This window comes from Pongo pygmaeus, chromosome 10, assembly GCF_028885625.2.
Source record: "Pongo pygmaeus isolate AG05252 chromosome 10, NHGRI_mPonPyg2-v2.0_pri, whole genome shotgun sequence".
Classification (NCBI taxonomy): domain Eukaryota; kingdom Metazoa; phylum Chordata; class Mammalia; order Primates; family Hominidae; genus Pongo; species Pongo pygmaeus.
The window spans coordinates 125,247,308-125,272,762 of NC_072383.2; the positions used below are offsets into that span (position 1 = coordinate 125,247,308).

The 25,455-nt window shown below is 41.4% G+C and overlaps 1 protein-coding gene across 1 annotated transcript; it reads left to right on the top strand.

Annotated features, from left to right (window-relative positions):
- Positions 1–24,828, top strand: LOC129010778 (uncharacterized). Its single transcript, XM_054445271.1, is given in 6 exon segments — positions 1–8; positions 499–573; positions 4,338–4,437; positions 13,440–13,637; positions 21,834–21,941; positions 24,790–24,828. Coding segments are annotated over 6 exon segments (528 nt in total).
- Positions 24,829–25,455: the final 627 nt, after the last annotated feature.

Below are 25,455 nucleotides of genomic sequence, written 5' to 3' on the forward strand. Positions count from 1 at the left end.
ATGAACCGGTGAGTCTTTGAAGTCCTTGTATGAACAGGACTAGGCACAAGTCAACCAGAATAATTTGCAGGCATGCAAGCTGTTTGTATCCAGTGGATCAATAGCAACCTGTTTTAGCTTTCCATCTTTCTTTAAGGAAATGTCCTATCTCCAATACTACTGTGAAATTCTAGAGCATAAGAAGAGAATAAAGTCTTGATGTAGGGTTTGGTTGGTAGGCAGAGCTCCACCCCACCATCTCCTTGGTGACAGTGCCCCACTCGTGAGAAGGTTACTATTTCTTCCCTGGTGTTAGTGTTACCTAGTATAATGCCTATGTGACATAGCTGAATTTCTACCCTATCCTAACTCTGCTACTCTTTAAGGATGCCTGCAATAAAAAGTTCCCTTTGTAACCAGACTGGCTGAAACTGTTTAGAGCCAAGATAGCCAACCAAATGAGTTCAAGAAGACCTCAGGCTTCATTATCATCTCATTTCCATGCTAAAAAAACCCCAGCTCCCCAGAGCAATGAGAAATATTGGGCACTTCATCAGGTGAGTTCAGGTGCATTTCTAGAGATTGTCCAGGTGAGTCAAAGAGCAAATGCCATGAAGTAGCCTCAGCCCTTTGAGTCATGAACAACCATTTTTGAAATAATATTACATAGCTGTCAGAGTTTGAGCTGGGCAAGGGATTAGCCTTTTCTCTGACTTCACAATCAGATTAAGAGGAAATAAAGCCTCAGGACAAATTCTGCCATACACATGAGTATTCGATAATTAATACGTATTATCAATAGGAACACAGTGGTCCATACATTCTGTAAACTGTATGATACCCAGATCTTCTATCCTTGTAAGTGATCCAACCACACATTCTGTAATGGTCTCTCAGGCTGCAAGAACAAAATGACACAGCCTGGATGGATTAAACAACAGAAAGGTATTTCTCACAGTTCTGGAGGCTGGAGGTCAAAGATGAAGGTGTGGTGCTGGCTGGCTCAGTTTCTTCTGAGGTCCCTCTGCTTGGCGTGCAGATGCCACCTTCGCACCATGTCCCCGCTTGGTCTTTTTTCATTGTGCGCGTCTCTCATGTCTCTTCTTCTTCTCCTAGGAACACAAATTAAACTGGATTAGGCTCCATTTTTAGGACCTCAGTTAATCTTCATTAGTTCTTTAAAGGCCCTATATCCAAGTACAGTCACATTGGAGGTTCAGACTTCAACACATGAGGCCTGGTGTGGTGGCTCATGCCTCTAATCCCAGCATTTTGGGAGGCCAAGGTGGGTGGATCACCTGAGTTCAGGAGTTCGAGACCAGCCTGGCCAGCATGGTGAAACCCCGCTTCTACTAAAAATACAAAAATTAGTTGGGTGTGGTGACACATGCCCGCAATCCCAGCTACTTGGGAGGCTAAGGCCAGAGACTCACTTGAACCTGGGAGGCAGAGGTTGCAATGAGTGGAGACCACCTCACTGCACTCCAGCTTGGGCAACAGAGCAAAACTCCATCTCAAACAACAACAACAATAACAACAACAACAGCAACAACAAAAAACAAAGACTTCAACACATGAGTCCTGGGGAACACAATTCAGTCCATAACACCTGCCCTAAAAGATGCCCATGAGACAGCTATGACAACATTCTAAAAGAAGAAATCCGTCACAGTTGGCATCTGGCAACCAGAATTTGCCATCTCAGTGACTGGATGGAGGGTGGTTTAGGGGTTTGACTTCATGTGTTCTCCCTACAAGTATAGAGTATGGGGCTTATGAGATGGTGAGACCCTCTTTTGCAGGTATGGGGAGTGACTGATTCAGTTTATTCCATCTGCCTTTCTCATCAATGAAAGCCCATTTTCTACATCCATGTTGCTAGAGAACACACCACTAAACTTTCCAAGGAAAAAGCATTTCTAGATGAATTACACTAGCTAGTGAGACCTCCAGTGTTGAGCAGACATAGAAAATAACAGCTGACAGGCTTTAGCGGGAACTTCTGGACTGTGGACTTTCTAATTAGGCATTCGCTAATCAATGCAGGAATGTGAGTGTTTGATTACTGAAACTGCTACCCCAGGAGGTGAATTAAAACTAATTACCTTCATAGAAGCAGAGAGTATAAGGATGGTTGCCAGGTGCCACAGGGAAAGGAAAATAGGGAGATATTGGTCAAAGGGTACAAAATCTCACTTATGCAGGATAAATAAGTTCTGGAGATCTATGTACTGCATTGTGACTATAGGTAATAATGCTGTATTATATACTAGAAATTTGCTAAGGATTGAAATATTAAATGCTCTCACTAAACACACACACACTCACATTATGTGAGATGAGATATGTTAAATAGCTCGATTCTGGTAATTATTCCACAATGTATATGTATTTCCAAACATCATGTTGTACACCTTAAATGTCTACAATTTTATTTATCAATTGTATCTGAATTAAGATAGAAATTTAAATAAAATATATACTCTTTTATATCGCATTGTCAGAACTAAAGAAGAAAGGAGATTTCTGACATCATGACATGAATTGTTTCCGATGATGTCTAGATCTCCTCGCAGTTCCAACATCAGCTCCACTTTCCTTGAGAAAAATAAACCAGAATCTTTGTTTGGCTGTAAAGTTTCTGACAGTCTGAAAAAGAAAGGACTATCTTATTAATAGCATCCAGAATTTTAGTTTTGCATATTACAAAAGGTGCCGAACACCCTAATCTCTCTTTTTATGTGGATTATGGAGCCAGGGAATTTGATACCCATTCTGAGAAATTGTGTAAAATTGAGTCATTCCAATTAGGTCTTTAAATTGAACAATGGTGACAACACCAGCTCTTTTTCTCTAGTAAAATAAACAAGGAAATATTTAAAGAAGGAGGATGCTTTTGTGGTAGGAGTTATTAAGAAATTATTTTAGGTGGATAGAGATAAAAAGGAGTACTTGGGAAATTTTCATTTTTTTTTTCTTTTCTTTTCTTGTTTTTTATTTTTTTATTTTTTTGAGACACAGTTTCGTTCTAGTTGCTCAAGCTAGAGTGCAATGGCACAATCTCGGCTCACTGCAACCTCCGCCTCCCAGGTTCAAGTGATTCTCTTGCCTCAGCCTCCTGAGTAGCTGGGATTACAGGCATGCGCCACCACACCCGGCTAATTTTGTATTTTTAGTAGAGACGGTTTCTCCATGTTGGCTAGGCTGGTCTTGAACTCCTGACCTCGGGTGATCTGCGCACCTCGGCCTCCCAAAATGCTGGGATTACAGGCATGAGCCACCATGCCTGGCCAGGAGGCCTAATTTCTTTTTTTTTTTTAATTTATTTTTATTATTATTATTATTATTATTATTATACTTTACGTTTTATGGTACATGTGCGCAATGTGCAGGTAAGTTACGTATGTATACATGTGCCATGCTGGTGCACTGCACCCACTAACTCGTCATCTAGCATTAGGTATATCTCCCAATGCTATCCCTCCCCCCTCCCCCCACCCCACAACAGTCCCCGAAGTGTGATGTTCCCCTTCCTGTGTCCATGTGTTCTCATTGTTCAATTCCCACCTATGAGTGAGAATATGTGGTGTTTGGTTTTTATGACAAACCCACAGCCAATATCATACTGAATGGGCAAAAACCGGAAGCATTCCCTTTAAAAACTGGCACAAGACAGGGATGCCCTCTCTCACCACTTCTATTCAACATAGTGTTGGAAGTTCTGGCCAGGGCAATTAGGCAGGAGAAGGAAATAAAGGGTATTCAATTAGGAAAAGAGGAAGTCAAATTGTCCCTGTTTGCAGAAATTTTCATTTTTAAAGACATTTCCTGTCTAGCTGGAAAGCCCCAGCTGTTAGAGCCAGGTGGGCAACCTTTGATAAGCAAATGTGAGCCATTAGAAACTAGGTCCACCCACACATGGGGATTTCCACTGCCTTCTTGCCCTTGCCCCACATGTTCCTGGCAACATGGCCACCCCCACATAACCCCACCTGTGTAGAACATCATGGCGACCTGTATTTGCATATTAAAAGGCTAGGGTAGGAGGGTCAGTTTCTTCCAGGGCTACCTAAATGACATGCCTAGTGAAACCTATCCCCTAAGCCCTATGAAAATCAGACACTGCCTCCTCCAGCCTCTACATATACCTGGCCAGTATCCACCCCACTTCGGGTTTCCTCTTTTGGCTTTGGAGAACCCCCTCTCTGTCTCTGTACGGGGGAGCTTCTTCCTTTTGTCTTCTCTCTTCCTTCTTGCCTATTAAACTCTCTGCTCCTTAAAACTACTCCACGTGTGTCCCTGTCATTTTCTTCTAATTTGACTTGAGACGCAGAACCTGGTGTTCCTCCACTAATCAGAGCGGTATCACTTTCATGGGCTGATAACAAGAATAGAGAACCATCCATATCCACAAGCGGCAGAACCTCTTCCAGCAAAACGGAGGTGCCTCACCCAAAGGTAATTAGTGGCTATCGGGGCAGACAATTGTTGTTGATGTTCATGTCTCAACTCATTTGTTGGGCTCACAGTACCAAATTTTATTTTGATTTAGTTATTTTTATTACATGGGGATTTGAATGAGGCTTTCCTTCCGACCAATTAGAGCATCAAAAACCCACCCTCTTCCCTGCTGCTGTCATTAGGAACCAGGAGGCACATGACTGGGGCTTCTCCAATCCTCTTCACTCCGTCCATCTGACCATGGTGACCACCGTTAAGTGTTGGGATTTTGAATAGGTTGAGCTGATTATTATGAATTTTCGATAGGTGGAGCTGATTATTAGTGTGAGTTCTGGGACTCCTAAGTAATTATCAGATAAAGATATTACATTTTTTCCTCAGGTATCAGTAACATATGGATCATAGACGCCTGAGATGGTGAGTGGAATCTGAAAATGAAATCTAATATTTACCAAAGTCACAGAGAAGGAGAAAGAGACTGGATACAGTATTCCGGCCCCTGAGTCTAGTCAGTCAGTTCTACTCTTGGGCTTTGTAGTTCTATTTATCAGTAAATTCTTCTGTTTTGTTGAAACCAGTTTGAGCAGGACTTTCAGAAACCTGCACCCTAAAGAGCATCAGCTGGCACAGAGATCTTGGCTGAACCCACTGCTGTGTTTGTGAATGAGAGTGGGCACATGGAGAGGGCAGCCCACCAGGCAGGTGTCTCACATCACTGGGGAGCCCTTTTCATTCAAAGATGATCAGCTTATAAAAGACCAGTGATGGAAAGTCCCAGGCAGGGCTCCCAGGACCTACAGCAGGGGCCAGCCAAGAATGGCCAGCCATCTCTCTACTGGGTCAGAAAGAAATAATGAAAGGGGCTGAACTTGGCCATGTGAGCTGTCCAGCATGGACGCCAGACCAGACCAAAATCCAGATTCAGACAGCTGCTCCCTATAGCAGGGGAAACCCCAAACACAGACAAGACAAAGCAACAGAGCAACTTCCTTACCCAGACCACTGGCAGTCCCAATCCTTCTCCATCCCTCAGGTTGCTTGGTTACTGGACATTCACTTTGACTATGCTCCATTCGAGAATGTTAGAATGAAAATTTAGGTAAATGGTGAAGGAATTCAAGGAAAAGAAAATGCACTCACCATGTTTATGTTACAATATCATGCTGGACCAGACATTCTCTCATTCAAGGATGAGCAAGGTGTCCTTGATCCCAGAGCCCCCAAGATGGTGGCAGCCACTTCCAAGATGGTGGCAAGCCTCGTGTTCTCTGACCTGGGGTTCTTGGCCTCATGGATTCCAAGGAATGGAATCTTGGGCCATGCAGTGAGTGTTATAGCTCTATTAGAAGCCGTGGGTCACGGAAGAGAACCATGGAACCCAGTAACTAGTGTTTAGCTCGATTAGGACGAACCCGGGCACTTAGCCATGCAGGAATAATGGCAAGCCTTTAGCGCAATCGGGAGTGGCAACGGGTGCCTTGCTGGATCAGGAGCACAGGGGACACCCTGCTGGATCCGGAGGGATGGAAGTCAGTGGTGGGTCTGCCACGGCAGCCAACAGCAGTGGTGGATGGCGAGCAAAAGCTCAGCTCGAGCTGTAACAAACACAGACCTGAAGAATGCAGTTGCAAGATTTAATAGAGTGAAAACAGAGCTCCCATAAAATGGGAGGGGACCCAAAAAGGGTTGCCATTGCCGGCTGGAATGCCTGGGTTTATATCCTGATCATTGTCCCGCCCGCTGTGCTCTCAGGCAATAGACGATTGGCTATTTCTTTACCTCCTGTTTTTGCCTAATTAGCATTTTAGTGAACTCTCTTTACTATCTGATTGGTCAGGTGTGAGCTAAGTTGCAAGCCCCGTGTTTAAAGGTGGATGCAGTCACCTTCCCAGCTAGGCTTAGGGATTCTTAGTTGGCCTGGGAAATCCAGCTAGTCCTGTCTCTCAAATGGATGTGGGCCATGAAAAAGTTTCACCAACATCATAGGAAGGAAAATATACAGCCTTAAGATGCAATGGGAGATATTTTAACAAGGATTTTTACTAAAGGGAACTTCTTTTTTCCTTTTGTATAAAATTTCTGTGAACCCAGAAAATCTGAGACAGGTCTCAGTTAATTTACAAAGTTTATTTTGCCAAGGTTGAAGACACGCTGGTGACAGCCTCAGGAAGTCCTGATGACATGTGCCCAAGGTGGTCGGGGTACAGCTTGGTTTTACACATTTTAGGGAGACATGAGATGTCAATCAGTATATGTAAGAAGTGCATTAAATCCATCCAGAAAGACAGAGACAATTCAAAGCAAGCTTCCCCCTCTCACGCTGAGAGCTTTCAGGTCACAGGTAGGTGAGAGACAAATGGTTGCATTCTTCTGGGTTTCTGATAAGTTTTTCCAAAGGAGGCAATCAGATATGCATCTATCTCTGTGAGCAGAGGGGTGACTTTGAACAGAATGGGAGGCAGGTTTGCCTTAAGCAGTTCCCAGCTTGAAAGGGCCCAAGATATTTTCCTTTCACATTTCTTAGACAGCCCAGACTTTATACCCACAAATAGGCTGGCCCTGTGGGCAGAGGTAAGAGAGTTTTCTTTCTTTTCACTGAGGCATCTGAGCAGCTTAGCTGTAAATATTGTCTTTGGCCCTCATCTATTTTGGAACTGAAGGAATTAAGGAGAGAAACCTGGGAAAAAATTTAAGAAGCTGAAAACAGTAAGTTGAGTGACAGTACTCAATTTCTCCCATCTCCTGTGTGTATTATTAAAGTAAAAGGTTGAGGTAGATGAAAGCGTTCACTCTGGCCCAGAAACTCCCCTGCTTTTGTGATAGTGAATAAGTCTCATGAGATCATATAGTTTTATAAAGAGGAGTTCCCCTGCACACGCTTTCTCCTGCTTGCTGCCATGTAAGACGTGCCTTTCACCTTCTGCCATGATTCTGAGGCCTTTCCAGCCATGTGGAACTGTGAGTCCATTATCCTCTTTTTCTTTATAAATTACCCAGTCTTGAGTATGTCTTTATTAGCAGCATGAGAAGAGACTAATACATCCCCTCCACCCCCTCTGCTGCCTCATTTTTCACCAATATCCTGTCTTGAAGCCTTCACAAAGTATAAAATTGATTCCTCCAAAGGCATGGGTTATATACACCATGTAGCTAAGAGAAGGTAGGGAGGAGAGTATTTTCTCACAAATTAGCACATCCCAGAAAACACGTGGAAGAAATGAATCCAGAGATACCCAGAACATCTGCAGTGAAGCTTGTTTAGAAACTTAATCACGAAAGTTCTCCATGGAAAGAATTTCTGGAGTCAGGCAGGCATTTATTTTTTTTCCTCCCTGTAATTGCGCCTCTTATTCCAGAGACAAACGGAATTTTTCTTTGGGGTTCTAAGGCCAAGGTGAACTCTGTGCCTTAGGATCAGGCATTGCCATTAATGTCAGCAGCAAAGATGGATTTATTATTAATGCTCCCATAGATACTTAAAATTCAGAAGTCAGAAACCAAAGAGGATCCTTAAAAAATCTCCATGCTGTCAAGCCAGCACTTAGACATTTTCCCTCTTTGGTTACCATCGTGGAAATGAAAAAAATAAAAATAAAAATCTCAAAATAGCTACAAAATTGGATCTGCTCAAAATATCAATAATTCACATTAAAAATGGATTCCGGAAGTCAACTTCTGATTATTAAGGTGGCTTATTTCATCCTGGTGTACGCTTTCTCCCATTTGTTTTTCTTCTTTTTTCTTTTCCTGCTCTCTTCAAGGCCTGACACAAAGCTCTGTCATAATCGGTAACTGTTTTTTTGCATGTGAGTACTTTAATCCTTTTCTGTGCAACCACGCTTAAGTCTTTGGCAGTTAATTAGCAATTCAGATGCAGACCACCCAATTCAGATGCAGACTCAGCGTGGAATAGGTGCTCCATGAATATGAACTGTTATTACATACACATGCATGCTTTAAGAAATAGCCAGTTCTTGATCAGCACGGTGGCTCACGCCTGTAATCCCAGCACTTTGGGAGGCCAAGGTGGGTGGATTACAAGGTCGAAAGATTGAGACCCTTCTGGCTAACATGGTGAAACCCCATCTCTACTAAAAATACAAAAATTACCTGGGCGTAGTGGCTCGTGCTTGTAGTCCCAGCTACTCGGGAGGCTGAGGCAGGAGAATTGCTTGAACTGGGGAGGCGGAGGTGCAGTGAGCTGAGATTGCACCATTGCACTCCAGTCTGGGTGACAGAGTGAGACTCTGTCTCAAAAATAAATAAATAAAATAAAGAACTAGAACAGCACCTGTTCAAGGGGTGAAACACACAAAGCACGATGCCTATCCAGAGTCCACAGTTATGAGGCTCTGTTATTATTCTTCATGGTAGTCCTATCACCAGCTTATTTTTTAACCATGCTCGGAAACAAGTTGCCAGCTCTTTAGCATGGCGGCAATACCCTCCATGCTAACACCTGCCCATTTATCCATGAGTAGGTGTGACTCTTCTATTTTCCTGCTTACTCCTTTTAATCCCAAAATTTGGGACAATTCAGGTTCTGCCTGAGGCCATGCCGTTCCATGCCTCGTCTGGAAGCCACTCCTACTGTTGTCTTTGGGACACTGTTACCCTACAAGGCCTCAATCAAGACTCTTAGGAGGTCCTTGGTGCCTACCTGCCCAGGGCAGGGACCACCAACCCCTTCTGAGAACTGCCACAGTGCTGCTTTCTAACATGTTTACACTAGCTCCTCACAGTGTGCTGTGATTGTTGGGTGAAAGCTCTGCTTCTCATAGTGAATGTGTGCCATCTGCAAGGGGTATGCTCATGCCTTTCTTATCTTTGGATCCTTAGCAAACAGCAGCATCTGCCTGCCTCCAGTAGACACTCAAAGGCTTGTTGAGTGGACTTACATTGAAATCTAATAGTCTCCAACTTTCTGTTTGATCCTACTCCAAGGCTTTTTTCTCCTTTTTCTTAGCAGTGTTAGAAATGCTTGTTCCCTGATGTTGCAAAGAAATAGCACTTGAACATAAATTTAATTTTCTTAGCAAGGCCATTTTTTCACTTTCTGCAGAAAGAGTACACTCGCCAGCAATTTTGCCATGATAGTATGCTGAACAAAGGAGACAGGGTCATTTATAACCTGACGTGTCCACCCTACTGCTATGTCCATTTTCTATTGGCTGCAATAGGACTTCCGATTCTGTATTTGTCCTGATTGGCTAGCAACTTAGAACTTTTTAAAAGAGGCAAAGGCAGAGGAGAACAAAGGAAGGCGGAAGTAACTTGTGGAATGCTGAGAAAGGTAAAAACACCTCCAAATAAGGAAGAGGAACAGGCTATGACCTAATGCTTGCTTGGTCCAGTATAAGCATGCCAGGGGAAATATTTAGGCTAAATTGTGGGAGCTAAGAACATAAAGTACATTGATTTCTTTATTACAGCTAGCAGATATTTAAGAATGTTAGCACAGGTCTTTGAATAAATTTTGCTTCTAAGATAAGTTACTATTTATTCCTAGTTAGATGGGGAGGAAAGTCTCTTTGAAGAGGAACCTCTACTTTAGTTTTTACAGCAGCGTGCACCACATCCTTCCTCTGACCCCATGGAGGAACCTGGCCCAACCTGGACAATCTTAGCTGTCTGTTCCCCCAGGATAGATTTGGGATAGGCATGGAAACCAGGCCAGGCCTTTCTGAGACTCTCTCTAGGTTTTTAAAGTTTGAAACTAGAGTAAATTCAGCCTTGCCATCAGAGACAAAGGCTGGAGAGAGAGATGAGTGCTGTTTAATCTTATGGAGAAGACTTTGTTGTGGTAACAAAGGAGTCCAAACCAAGACCAGACAAGCTGAGATCACCAGGAAGGGAGAGGAAGACACTGGCTTCGTTCCAGTCTTTGGGACTCAGGGCCCTGCCTTCCCCACCTCCACACCCAACATCCAGCCTCCCAGAAACAGCCCCAGACAACTTCTGCTCTGAGCTGGTTCCTGCTGCAATTCTGTCACTTAAGATGAAAAAAAAAAAAATCCTACATGATAAGATAAAACTCAGCCAACAACTTTCAGTGTTTACAATCTTCAAGGCATTGTTCTTTATTACTATTCTTTTTATTCTTCCTCCGGATCATGTATTTAGTAAATCTCCCCTCCCCTGAGCCCCACTGCTCATAAAAGCTGAACCTAGGATGTGGATCCAGAAGCATTCTTTTCAATGCAGGGTAGTTTTCTATTCACCAAGTTGACCCTCTTGTCACAGTCTGAAGCCTGAAAGTAAAATGTAAAAAGTATTTGAAACTGACTTGTAGGAAGCTGAGGGAGATATTAATATACATCAGACTTCTTAGTATCTTCAAAATGTTTTAAGGGGAATTTTCTTTGTATTAAGCCAGAGGGATTATGTTTTTACTGTAAAAAAGAATTAGATTAATGAAATCATTTACACAAATGCTTTGAACTTTAAACATGTGTTAAGTAAGCTGAAGTCATAATTATATTTCTTAAAGAAAGTGATTCACACAATATTTTGTAAGTATTTGTTAATAGGAGGAATGGAAACACAAGAAAATCACTAGCAACAGGTACACTGAATATACAATTTGTGGGATATCATTAAAATGCAATTATTTTGTCGCCCTGAGCCCTTAAATTTTCTCCAATAAGTTAATCCTTCCTGTAAATGGACGAAAATTTCAGCTAGCCCAGGACTTTCCACCACCTCTCTTAGGGTTAATAATAATCCTGTGTTCCCCTAAAAGTTGCAAACAGTCTAAATTAGAATAATCAACTCAAAATGTTACAGAAAATTTCAAATACAATTCTACATTAAATTATTTCTTTTCCCAGCTCAGACTGGAAGACTTTGATGGGAAACGGTGGGAAAAGTTTCTCTTCTCTCTCCCCTCTCTTCTTTCCAGGGTTTCTAATCTTTCCAGGGTTGGTGAGGGGAAGGGAGAGGAAAGGGAAGAAAGGACACCAAAGAGACGGGAGAGATTGTAACATACTGTCTTCAGCTGGCTTGAGGTCTCTGGTCTGGTGGAAGTTTCAGTCTGATTCATTCTCTGTAGACCTTCATGGGCTCCTGGAAGGTACCCTGTAGGGCACGCAGATGGCGATCCCCCTGAGCAATGCATAGTGTGCTTCTGCTGACCCCTCCTGAACCTCCACAACTGCTTGTATTTGTTCATCCACCCCACTCAGACTCTGCCCAGGCCCTATTGCAAGGCCGGTTCTCTGCATGGCTAGAGTGACCACAGGGTTCTGATTGCCTGGCTTATCTACCAGCCTTGTCTATTTTTTATGCATAATTATCAATAGCAAACATGCTCATGTTCAAACACATCTCTCTTTGGACAATAAATGCCAAATGTCATAGTCAGCCCAGGACTTACACATTTCTGGTGCACAGGACATGAAGCCTCCTTCCTCCAGTACCTTCTGACAGCCCAGGTCCCTTCTAGGATTAGAAGCACTTCCCAGCTCTGATGTCCTACAGGAAACCAGCCCTTTCTGAGCCTCACACATCCTAAGCAGGACTCAGATCCCAGACCACAGTGCCCATGAGTTTCAAGATTGCCTTTAAACACAAAGATGTCTCTTCACCAAGCTCTGTCCAAAGAAATTTTTTCTTGCTCACTTCTCTTGACACTTCTCTGCTGTGGAAAAGGGTGAGATCCTTTAAGCATTGAAGAACCACTTTTCAAAGATTCTGTTTGAAAATCTGCCTTTTGATTTTGTACCTGATTTTGGAATTCTTGATGCTTTTAAAAAAAACTTAAATGTTAATACCTTGCTTCATATGGTTTTGTAGCGTAAAAGGATAATTAAAGCACCAGCATTAAAACTCAGTCTTTATCAAGGTGTTGTCTATGATCTCCTTAATCTTCACAAGATAATCTAGGATTGTCTGCCGAGGTTAACAGTGGAACCTAATGGAGTCAACCCTGCAGGCAAGAAGGAACACGTGTGGCTTCTCCAATATGCCCGATTCATGATGAGGACTGGACAGCTTCTTACCTGTCTGTGTGTTGTTTTCTGTTTCATTAAATTTTTGGTCTAACTCAGTGACTTTCAACACTTTGAGAGGCATAGTTATTACTTAAAAGGATTACGTACACAAATACATGCATACGCTATAATTTACCATTGATTTAAAGGAATTTCAAGAGGAATTTTGACCTCAAATAATTTTCCTCTTATACGCTAAATGTGGAAATGAGATATGTATTTAACATATAATTACATTTTGCCAGATGTATGAAATCTGTGAAAATATTCTAAAATAAATGAAATGCCACCCCTTCATTTGTACTAAAATGTATTTTAGTCTGATGAGAGTGAAGACTATACAAAGGACTGATGATTCAAAGCACTATGATTATTACAATTATAATTTTAAAAGCAAATATCTATCAAGCTATGATAATACATAAATTTTCTAACTTATTTGTCTATATGAGCTCACTTTTTAATAACTCGTTTTTGCTTTATTCTACAGTTTGCAGACAACTCCAAACTCCACACTTGGGTTTTCTCTTCTGCGTTTGTTATTCTTTAAATATCTACATTAACAGAGACAATTTCTCCCCAAAGAGATGCTGTTTCCCAATAGCACATGCAGGTGGACCCTCACCTGGCACACACAGGCCCTCCTGGCCCTCCAGCACTGGTATCTGGGCTCTACCATTTGATTGCACCCGTGTCTGTCTGTGCTGGGGCTCTGTCCTGGTTCTGTCACCCCTGAGGTGTCCTTAGGGCACAGGGATGCCAAAGAGCCCCATGTGATCTGTCAGCTCTGAGTAAACTCAAGAGGCTCCTTGGGGTTCTGAGCTGAGGGCCAAGGCAGCCCATGTCTGGGCTTCATTACAAAGAAAAGTGGCAATCAATGGGCAATGCCCATTAGGAGTTTTTGGAAAGGGAATCTGGGGGGACAAACCCAGAAAGGCATGAGGCGCACGGTCCATCCCTGCCTTAGATGGCTGCTTTGCTATCGGGCTGCACTGCCTCACCGGCCAGGTGGCCGAGGAGGCCGTCGGAGGACCACAAAGCTGCAAGTGGCTTTTCTGGGGCCTGCAGGGAACAGTTGGAGGATGCTTGGAAGGGCACCCACACCGGGTCTCACAGGAGTCTGCACCTACAGGTCACGCTGGCATTAGCCCCTCATCCTCTGGAGTTCATCTCATCCAGGCGAAGACAGCTCGCTGGCCTCAGAGGGTGAGATGCAACTGGAGGGCAAAAACATTTTTACGGGGCATGGACACAAAAGTGGCCTTTACTTCTGGGTAAGCTTTTAAAACTTCCCATCTACACGAAAAGTGTACTTTCTATGTGCCACCAAGAAACCTAAACTAAGTAAAAGGTGTCTCACTTTAATCAAGTTCCAGAATGCGACAGCTCTGAAAAGCACTGTCGCAGCAGGAGATTCGAGGGTGCATGCAAAGCCATGTTTCTAGAAAATACCAAAGGAAACAGACACAACTCCAATGTGGACTCCCACTTCCCTGCACTACTGCTCCATCCCCAGGGTGGAGGCCACATTGTCCAGCTGGCTGCGGGAACCTCATCATGCTCCTTGAGTGTGTGCAGCAGGTGTCTGCTGAAGTCCACACTCTGCCTGTAGGTTTTGGATGCTTTCTTCAGGATCCTCTCCATTTGTTCTCCTGCAGATTCTTGAAGGCCACCTGGGCTGGGGTCCACTTGTCCTGGCCACACTGCTTCTGCTCCTTAATCTTTTTGCTCATTCCATCACTTGAGTTTCACTGTGTCTTGGTCTTTCTTTTTCTTATTCTGCTTGGTTATGCTGAGCTCTGTGATGCTTTTAAGCTTCAGGGGTCCTTTTTGGACCTGCTCGTGGGCCACCGTGACATCTGCCTGCAGTTCTGTGGGTAGACTGTGTATTAGCTCATGTAATCCTCCTAACAACATTATGGGGTAAGTACTATTATGCTCTCTATTTGTACAGGTGAGAAAACCGTACTACAGAAAGGTGAGCACCTTGCCCAAAGTTATGCAGAAAGTGAAAAAAACAAGAATTCTAACCCAGACAAGTAAGTTGTATAAGCAAATGCAGCTAATAGAGATGCCAACCAGGTGTTCAAAGGGTTATAGTTACCTCTGGAAGTGAGGTGAGGCTGTGTAATAGCTAAGACGTGAACCTGGTTCTCCAGGGTAGAGACAAGAGGCAACAAGAGAAGGGACTCTGCAAAGAAACCAGCAGCAATAGGTTGGGAACACAGGGATGGAGAGCAGCCACAAGTTTACTTTGGTTGAATTTGGAAAGTCTGTGCATAGAAAGATGCAGGTCCCACTGGGCATGGTGGCTCACACCTGTAATCCCAGCACTTTGGGAGGCCAAGGCAGGTGGATCACTTGAGCCCAGGAGTTTGAGACCATCCTGGGCAACATGGTGAGACCCCGTATCTACAAAAACTACAAAAATTAGCTGGGCAAGGTGGCATGCACCTGTGGTCCCAGCTACTTGGGAGGGTGAGGTGGAAGAATTGCTTGAGCCCAGGAGGTGGAGGTTACAGTGAGCCATGATCATGCCACTGTACTCTAGCCTCAGCAACAGAGTGAGACCCTGTCTCGGGAGAAAGAGGGAAGGAAAGAAGGGAGAGAGGGAGGGAGGTAGGGAAGGAAAGAAAGAAAGAAGGAAGGAAGGAAGGAGAAAGAAAGAAGAAAGAAGGAAGGAAGGAAGAAAGGAAGAAAGGAAGGAAGAAAGAAAGGAAGAAAGAAAGAAAGGAAGGAAGAAAGAAAAAGAAAGAAAGAAAGGAAGAAAGAAAGAAAAAGAAAAAGAAAGAAAGAATCATGCAGCTCCCTTATTCCCCAGACATTCACTGAGCACTTAGTGTGTCATATGCAGGCTTTTAGGCTTAGGGTCCTGGGCAATGACACAGACAAGACAAACAGAGTCTCCTCCTTCATGGAACTTACATGAGTGGGACGGGCAACAAACAAATGATCCAGGCAATTTCAGATAGCGATGAGTGGAGAGCACTAAGCAGAATGATCTGAGTTTGCAACGGGCATTGCAATGCCTGCTGGGCTCCTGACCCCTCAGGACCTTTCCACTGGCTGCTCTCGAAGGCTGAAAAACCTTTGCCCTGTTGCTGCAGGGCCAGATTCTCTTCGTGCAGGATTCCTTTGGCTAAACTGTCACCTTGTCAAAGAGGTCTGATGCCAACTAAAAGTTCTCTGTTACTGGGTGTGCAGAGAGAAGCCTATTGTAGCTGTAAGGATGGGTGAAGGAGAAGGGCACAAAGCAGACAGCAGAAGCAGGAGCTGTCACACAGGCCTGGCACATCGTGGTGGAGAGTTTGGATTTCGTTCTAAGCAAAATGGGAAGTCATTTTGCTTCTAAGCACAAGAACAGCATGATTGAATTTATGCTTTAAATTAGCTAGTTTGCCTGCCCAGTTTCTCAACTACATAGTTGATAGATATATAGATGTATAGATAGGTAGGTTGGTAGGTAGACAGACAGACAGGCAGGCAGGCAGACAGAAAGACAGGCAGACAGATAGATGTATATGTAGGTAGATAGGTAGATAGAAAGACAGAGAGATGAATAGGTAGGAAGGCAGATAGATAGATACATAGATACATAGACAGGTGTATAGGTAGGCAGGTAGATAGAGAGAGATATATATAGGTAGGTAAGTAGATAGATAGATGTATAGACAGATAGATATATAGATAGATATAGAGATAGATAGATAGATAGATAGATAGATAGACAGATAGATAGATAGATAGATGTCTATAGGTAGGCAGTTAGATAGGTAGATGGATGCACAAATGGATGTACAGATGGATGGAGGGATGGAGGGATATATAGACAGACAGATTGATATAGATAGATTTGTGAATATAGATACTTATCTGTCTCTCTCTAGCTAGAGATAAAATAGACAAGTGGCTTGATGCATCAGTAGCATTGAAAGACACCTTGAATGTGGCCTTACTTCAAGGTGATGGAATTTCTTTTTTTTTTTTTTTTTTTTCATTTTCTTTTTTTTTTTTTTTGATTTTTTAATTTTTATTATTATTATTATTATTATTATTATACTTTAGGCTCTATGGTACATGTGCGCAACGCGCAGGTAAGTTACATATGTATACATGTGCCATGCTGGTGCGCTGCACCCACCAACTCGTCATCTAGCATTAGGTATATCTCCCAATGCTATCCCTCCCCCCTCCCCCCACCCCACAACAGTCCCCGAAGTGTGATGTTCCCCTTCCTGTGTCCATGTGTTCTCATTGTTCAATTCCCACCTATGAGTGAGAATATGCAGTGTTTGGTTTTTTGTTCTTGCGATAGTTTACTGAGAATGATGATTTCCAATTTCATCCATGTCCCTACAAAGGACGTGAACTCATCATTTTTTATGGCTGCATAGTATTCCATGGTGTATATGTGCCACATTTTCTTAATCCAGTCTATCATTGTTGGACATTTGGGTTGGTTCCAAGTCTTTGCTATTGTGAATAATGCCGCAATAAACATACGTGTGCATGTGTCCCTGACCCCTGACCCCCGAGCAGCCTAACTGGGAGGCACCCCCCAGCAGGGGCAGACTGACACCTCACACGGCCGGCCAGGTACTCCAACAGACCTGCAGCTGAGGGTCCTGTCTGTTAGAAGGAAAACTAGCAGAAAGGACATCCACACCAAAAACCCATCTGTACATCACCATCATCAAAGACCAAAAGTAGATAAAACCACAAAGATGGGGAAAAAACAGAGCAGAAAAACTGGAAACTCTAAAATGCAGAGCACCTCTCCTCCTCCAAAGGAACGCAGTTCCTCACCAGCAACGGAACAAAGCTGGACGGAGAATGACTTTGACGAGCTGAGAGAAGAAGGCTTCAGACGATCAAATTACTCCGAGCTACGGGAGGATATTCAAACCAAAGGCAAAGAAGTTGAAAACTTTGAAAAAAATTTAGAAGAATGTATAACTAGAATAACCAATACAGAGAAGTGCTTAAAGGAGCTGATGGAGCTGAAAACCAAGGCTCGAGAACTACGTGAAGAATGCAGAAGCCTCAGGAGCCGATGCGATCAAATGGAAGAAAGGGTATCAGCCCTGGAAGATGAAATGAATGAAATGAAGCGAGAAGGGAAGTTTAGAGAAAAAAGAATAAAAAGAAATGAGCAAAGCCTCCAAGAAATGTGGGACTATGTGAAAAGACCAAATCTACGTCTGATTGGTGTACCTGAAAGTGACGGGGAGAATGGAAACAAGTTGGAAAACACTCTGCAGGATATTATCCAGGAGAACTTCCCCAATCTAGCAAGACAGGCCAACATTCAGATTCAGGAAATACAGAGAACGCCACAGAGATACTCCTCGAGAAGAGCAACTCCAAGACACATAATTGTCAGATTCACCAAAGTTGAAATGAAGGAAAAAATGTTAAGGGCAGCCAGAGAGAAAGGTCGGGTTACCATCAAAGGGAAGCCCATCAGACTAACAGCGGATCTCTCGGCAGAAACCCTACAAGCCAGAAGAGAGTGGGGGCCAATATTCAACATTCTTAAAGAAAAGAATTTTCAACCCAGAATTTCATATCCTGCCAAACTAAGCTTCATAAGTGAAGGAGAAATAAAATACTTTACAGACAAGCAAATGCTAAGAGATTTTGTCACCACCAGGCCTGCCCTAAAAGAGCTCCTGAAGGAAGCGCTAAACATGGAAAGGCACAACCGGTACCAGCCACTGCAAAATCATACCGAATTGTAAAGACCATCGAGACTAGGAAGGGACTGCATCAACTAACGAGAAAAATAACCAGCTAACATCATAATGACAGGATCAGATTCACACATAACAATATTAACTTTAAATGTAAATGGACTAAATGCTCCAATTAAAAGACACAGACTGGCAAATTGGATAAAGACTCAAGACCCATCAGTGTGCTGTATTCAGGAAACACATCTCACGTGCAGAGACACACATAGGCTCAAAATAAAAGGATGGAGGAAGATCTACCAAGCAAATGGAAAACAAAAAAAGGCAGGGGTTGCAATCCTAGTCTCTGATAAAACAGACTTTAAACCAACAAAGATCAAAAGAGACAAAGAAGGCCATTACATAATGGTAAAGGGATTAATTCAACAAGAAGAGCTAACTATCCTAAATATATATGCACCCAATACAGGAGCACCCAGATTCATAAAGCAAGTCCTGAGTGACCTACAAAGAGACTTAGACTCCCAAACATTAATAATGGGAGACTTTAACACCCCACTGTCAACATTAGACAGATCAACGAGACAGAAAATCAACAAGGATACCCAGGAATTGAACTCAGCTCTGCACCAAGCAGACCTAATAGACATCTACAGAACTCTCCACCCCAAATCAACAGAATATACATTTTTTTCAGCACCACACCACACCTATTCCAAAATTGACCATATACTTGGAAGTAAAGCTCTCCTTAATAAATGTAAAAGAACAGAAATTATAACAAACTATCTCTCAGATCACAGTGCAATCAAGCTAGAACTCAGGATTAAGAATCTCCCTCAAAACCGCTCAACTACGTGGAAACTGAACAACCTGCTCCTGAATGACTACTGGGTACATAACGAAATGAAGGCAGAAATAAAGATGTTCTTTGAAACCAACGAGAACCAAGACACAACATACCAGAATCTCTGGGATGCATTCAAAGCAGTGTGTAGAGGGAAATTTATAGCACTAAATGCCCACAAGAGAAAGCAGGCAAGATCCAAAATTGACACCCTAACATCACAATTAAAAGAACTAGAAAAGCAAGAGCAAACACATTCGAAAGCTAGCAGAAGGCAAGAAATAACTAAAATCAGAGCAGAACTGAAGGAAATAGAGACACAAAAAACCCTTCAAAAAATAAATGAATCCAGGAGCTGGTTTTTTGAGAGGATCAACAAAATTGATAGACCGCTAGCAAGATTAATAAAGAAAAAAAGAGAGAAGAATCAAATAGATGCAATAAAAAATGATAAAGGGGATATCACCACCGATCCCACAGAAATACAAACTACCATCAGAGAATATTACAAACACCTCTACGCAAATAAGCTAGAAAATCTAGAAGAAATGGATAAATTCCTCAACACATACACCCTCCCAAGACTAAACCAGGAAGAAATTGAATCTCTGAATAGACCAATAACAGGAGCTGAAATTGTGGCAATAATCAATAGCTTACCAACCAAAAAAAGTCCAGGACCAGATGGGTTCACAGCCGAATTCTACCAGAGGTACAAGGAGGAGCTGGTACCATTCCTTCTGAAACTATTCCAATCAATAGAAAAAGAGGGAATCCTCCCTAACTCATTTTATGAGGCCAGCATCATCCTGATACCAAAGCCTGGCAGAGACACAACCAAAAAAGAGAATTTTAGACCAATATCCTTGATGAACATTGATGCAAAAATCCTCAATAAAATACTGGCAAACAGAATCCAGCAGCACATCAAAAAGCTTATCCACCATGATCAAGTGGGCTTCATCCCTGGGATGCAAGACTGGTTCAATATACGCAAATCAATAAATGTAATCCAGCATATAAACAGAATTTCTTTTTAAGCTCAGCTTCTACTTCCCTTCTGAGGAAGTTCACGCCAGGGAGCTGCTGCAATAGATGTGACTTTAATCTCTAATATCCCAATAATGTAAATACACTGATCAGCTCAGCAGGATTTAAGGTGAGATCTCTACTCAAGAAGAATTATGAAAATCATTTTAAATTCTTTAGCCGTCAATTTCACTGCCAGTCAAACTCCATCCTCAGAGGTGAAAAAAATGTCCAACAGGTAGTTTTGAAGTGGCGAAACTGCACTATTTCTATATTTACAACCAAACCACATTTGAAAGGATGTTTTTGGCTCCAAAATCCTTTTTTGGCTCTGTCCACCATTGAGGCCATAACAGGATTTATGAAGTGGAGAACCAAAAAACTTACATAGATGGAGAAATATAGATTTAGATACAGATGTAGAATATATAAAGTAGATATAGCTGTAGAATACACAAACACAAATATGAATGAAGGTATAAATACAGAAAAGGTATGCATGTAGATGTAGAAGACAGACACAGGATAGATAGGCAGGTAAATTGATAGATGATAGACGATAGATAGGTTGATAGATAGATAGATAGATAGATAGATAGATAGATATAGAGATGTGAATGTATAGAAGAGACGTAAATGTAGATATAGAATGGATGTCATTTTTGTGCTTATGAGACCAGCCATTCACCTGCCCCTTTATCTGCCCCTAAAAGTGCAATATTAGGGAGTATATAAATATTGTAAATAAAGCAGATAAAAGTAGAAAGATATTAAAATCTCAGAGGCAATCACCAACTGCTAAAAGATTCTCAATGGAAAAAAAAATCCTAAGACAATAAGCTGTGTTTTGCATTAAATTAGCTGGTTAAATTAGCCTGAAAAATTTACACACCTCACCCACCCGTCTTAGAAAGAATACTCCATAGAGATATTTGGTTACTACCTGTTTCCAACTCATTTTCCTGGGTCAGAAATTGATTTCTAATTTTAAGAATTGACTTCTCTATAGGAAGGTCCATGACACATTAATTCATGCTGCAACTTGTAGAGATTTCTTCTCCTTGGCACGTGAGCCATTTAGACTCTTTTTTTCAGAGAGGAGCCTGCAAACTAAAAAAGATATGCGTAAGTGTTCCTGGCATTTCACATGAATTCTCTTGCAAACATTTTGCTGTATGTGTTCTGGGTGTATTGTTATCTACTTGGATAGTTTAAAAAGTATTAGTAGAAAACATATGTATTTCTAACAGATACCCAAATGTCAAGCCTTGAGGTGAATGTGTACAGAATTGTGTATTTTTGAGGCACTATCATACTTACTCAGTATAGATCTGTGGCTTGCTGGAAAAAAAAATTCATGGATAGCCAGTTCTCTAAATTGTCCTTATAGGGATGTCCACTGGATGAATGCAGAATGTTCTAAAGAATAGAAATTAGGCGACAAAACTTGATAGAGAAACTTAGATTAAGAGAATACTCAGAAAATGCAAAAGAGAAGAAAGCGCTGTTAGAAGTGATATGAGGCAGGCTTTAAAGGGAAATTTTTCTGGAACAAAAATCCATGCTCTGGAAGTCAGACGGTGTAACTGAAGATGAAATAGTCATTTGGAGAAAATCGGAATTAGAGACTGGTATTATTTGTTTTAGACAATATTTATCTATTTATTTTTTCTATTAATTTGAGTGAATTAAGGAGAACAATATTGATTTTTTTACATGTGTTCTGTCCATGTAGACCTTGAGGCTTAAAGAGACAAGGCTTGCTTAAAGTCACACAGATAGTAAGAGGCAGAGAAGAAATCTCACCTTGAGTTGTTTGATTTCCATGCCTAGGTCTCATCTGCTGAGCAGTGCCTCCTCCCGATTCAGCACGTCCCTGGTGCTGACTTTCTGCATGTGTTCACTTTGAGGATGCATTGTGGGCCTGCAAGAAATGCAAAGGTATAGTGTCAGCTCTTCAGCATCTTATAGTCAGGTTTGGGGTCAAAAGCCCAGAAAGGTACAGGCCCTGAAAACAGGTATCAAACAATGCCAAAGTGAGATTCCAAAGCAGAGTTTTTATGAGCACACCATAGACTGTCTTAATATTCAGGGCTTTAGGAAATGAATCATATGCAGAAACATCTTAGTCTAAAATAAACTCCTTTTTCAGACCCAGGAATAAAGACTTTGCTATTTCTGTCAATAGAAATTAATTTATATCTGTCTGAGAATTCAGAAGCTGGTGAAGCACTGAATTTGCAGTAATAGGGAGCTCTTATAAATCACCAACTATCATTAATCAACACTAATTCTTTGCTATTTATATTTTTATTTCAAAGGGCAAATGCATTTTAAAGTGGTATAATGCATTTTATTCTATATCTAGAATATGATTTTTAAGCTTCCCTTAAGATATCTTTATTTTTCAAATTAACTGTATCAAACTGATAGCTCATCAGATCTAATTAATTATTTTATGTGTCTGGTATCTAGTAGGTGTTTAATACATGTCTGTTGAAGAAATTTATTCAACAAATTTTTCTTGTTCACCGTCTATGTACTAGGCACTCTTATACATGTTGGAGATACAGCAAAAAATAAACAACAAAGTTCCTTAGAGTTAATAATATAATGGAAGAGGCTATAAACAATTAATGGATTATCAGGTTGTGATGAGTGTGGCGATGTATATCAAACAAGGCAAGGACAATAGAGAGTGAGGGGAAGTGCTTGCACTTGATTTAGTTTACACACAGAAGGCGCCTGTCCCGCAGGTGATGTTTGAACTCCTGAAGAACATGAGTGAGAAAGGCGTGGGTCATCTGGGGAAAACAACTTTCTGCAGAGGGAATAGCAAGTGAAAAGGTCCTAAGGAAGGAGGATGCATGGTGTGCTTGAGGAGCAGAAAAGAGGCCAGCAAAGGAAGAAAGAGGGAAGGAAGAATGAAGGAGATGTTGATTGCAATCTTGTACATTTGTATAGAATGCTACGGTTGGCTTGCTCCTGAGGCCTGTCTTCAGGAGTGAGGAGGAGGAGTGATGGCACATCTGAAAAATCTTTCCTACATACCTTGGGATGTCTTTACCCCTTCTGGCTTTTGAATTATATCACTTAGGATACATTGACTACAAGACATGGCACACCTAACAAACAGGTTAATGACAGTTATGATTACTGGGTACTTAACAGTAAATGCAAAGGCAGGTCAATGCAAGTTGTGTCCACAGATCTCTGGCGTCTTCAGGAAACCAGACTTTCCTTTCCAATTGGGGTATTTTGGGATTCTGGCTTTCTATTCACTCTTGTCTCTTCATGATCAAACGTGGCTGCTGAGATAACAGATATGGTGCCCACACCTGACAACTTCCAATCTGTAGTGAGAGCAGCGCAAAAATATTTTCCTCATGCAGCTCTCTCACTCTCTATTTTTTTTTTTTTTTTTCTGGACAGGGTCTTGCTCTCCTACCCAGGATGGAGTGTGTAATTACACAAACTCCAGGGTTCAAGCAGACTTCCTGCCTTAGTTTCCCAAGTAGCTGGGACTACAGGCATGCACCACCATGTCCACTTAACTATTTTGGTATTTTTTCTGTAGAGACAGGGGTCTCGCTATGTTGCCCAGAATGGTATTGAACTCCTGATCTCAAGCAATCCTTCCGCTCAGCCTCCTGAAGCACTGAGATTACAGATAGGAGCCACCGTGACCAGGCATCTCTCTCTTTTTAAAGAGAGACAACTATTTCCCAGAAGTAGCTAGCACACCTTCTTTTATTACTTTTTGGCAAGTCAGCCAAGAGAAAAATGACAAATAAAATGGTATTCCACTGATCAGTTTATTGCAGTTATAATTATTGATTTAACCCATAATTCAGGCCCTTACACTGTGTCTAGTACTTTTCTAAGCACTTTATATATAACGTTATTTATTTCACACTACATCACCATCAGGTAGGAACTGTTATTATCTCAATTTTGCAGGTGACAAAACGAAACACAAAGAGTTTAAATATCTTACTAATAAGAGAAGAAAATAGGTAAGATTCAGGATATCTGTCTCCAGATGAGAGTGCCACAGAGGATGTCAACTCCCTTTAGGAACAGAGTTCAATGATCAATGGGATAAAAGCATCTACATTCATTTCATAGAGGCCACATTTCCAAGAAAAAATAACATAGAAGGCAATATGTTAGCCCAAATAATCAGCAGAAAAGGAGAAAACATTATTCTTTATAACATTAACATTACAATATGTTAATTAACATTGTTAAAATACTTCGGAAAATTATTAGGCAGTGCCTACTAAAGCTGAATATATGTATACCTGACAACCAACATTTCATCCTTACATATTTGCCAACATGAATCAGAACATACGTTCGCTAAAAGACACATTCTAAGATTGGCTTATTAATTAGTTATAAGTCATTGCAAAATCAAATGCTTTGAAAACTGCAATTTTCTTGCACAGAATAAGAAATCAGGCAGTGAAATACTGAAAAACTTTTAAAAATAATGTATGTCTGTTTGTCATTGTATTCAGGTACCAAACTGTATGTAGTGTGCCTTCTAATGACCAATTTAATCTCCATGGGTTATACTAAAAGTTGAAAGCAAAGGAAACACAAATCAAAATTTTAATTTATAATCTTTACCAATGGAAGGTGTATATTTCACTGTCCATTATGTTGCCCTGTTCAGTGGAAGATACTTGAATTACTTTACTGTTAGAGTAAGATTAATTAGTACAATGAATTTATCCACAATTATCAGTGTTACTTTTCAGAAATCTTTCACTTTTTGTTGCAGCTGGTTGAGGCTTTATTAAATTCAAATTCAAACTGTTAAATCGAGGCTCTCAGACTCCTGCTGCCTGGCCAGTGGAGAAATCAACTTTCACATATGGCTTTGGGGTTTCTCTCTGTCATCCTGATTGACGTGTTCTCTCATTTTTCTGAAGTCTGGGACCTCAACACAGACATTTGGGTGAAGGCCTTGACAGTGGGGCTGGTGCAAAATGAATTGTCACATCACACCCAACGTTCTCAACCTTTAGAATCTGAAAGTAAGAAAAACACCTCAAACATAAGTACTGCATTTTTACATTCTCTTCTCAGATTTCAAGTGAACTGTCTTTTTATATTATATATAGTTAGTTGATTATTTCTCAGCTGCTTTAAACATTAATATTTAAAATTTCATCTCACCCATGTGAGTAGAAGAAGTTCAAGGCAGAATCACATTTTTACACTTTGATATTCTTATACAGAGATATGAGGGATAGAAAATTGTGCACCCACAAACAGGTCTCTGAACCCCTTCTGATACCCTGAACTCTTGTTACCTGAATTGGGGAAACCTATGATGCCTTCTTATCAAATGTTGAGTAATTACTCTCAAAACAGGGTCAGCAAAACTCTTATTTCTTTCAGTCTGAGGAGCTAGTACATTGGCTTAGAAAAAGTCCATCAGGGA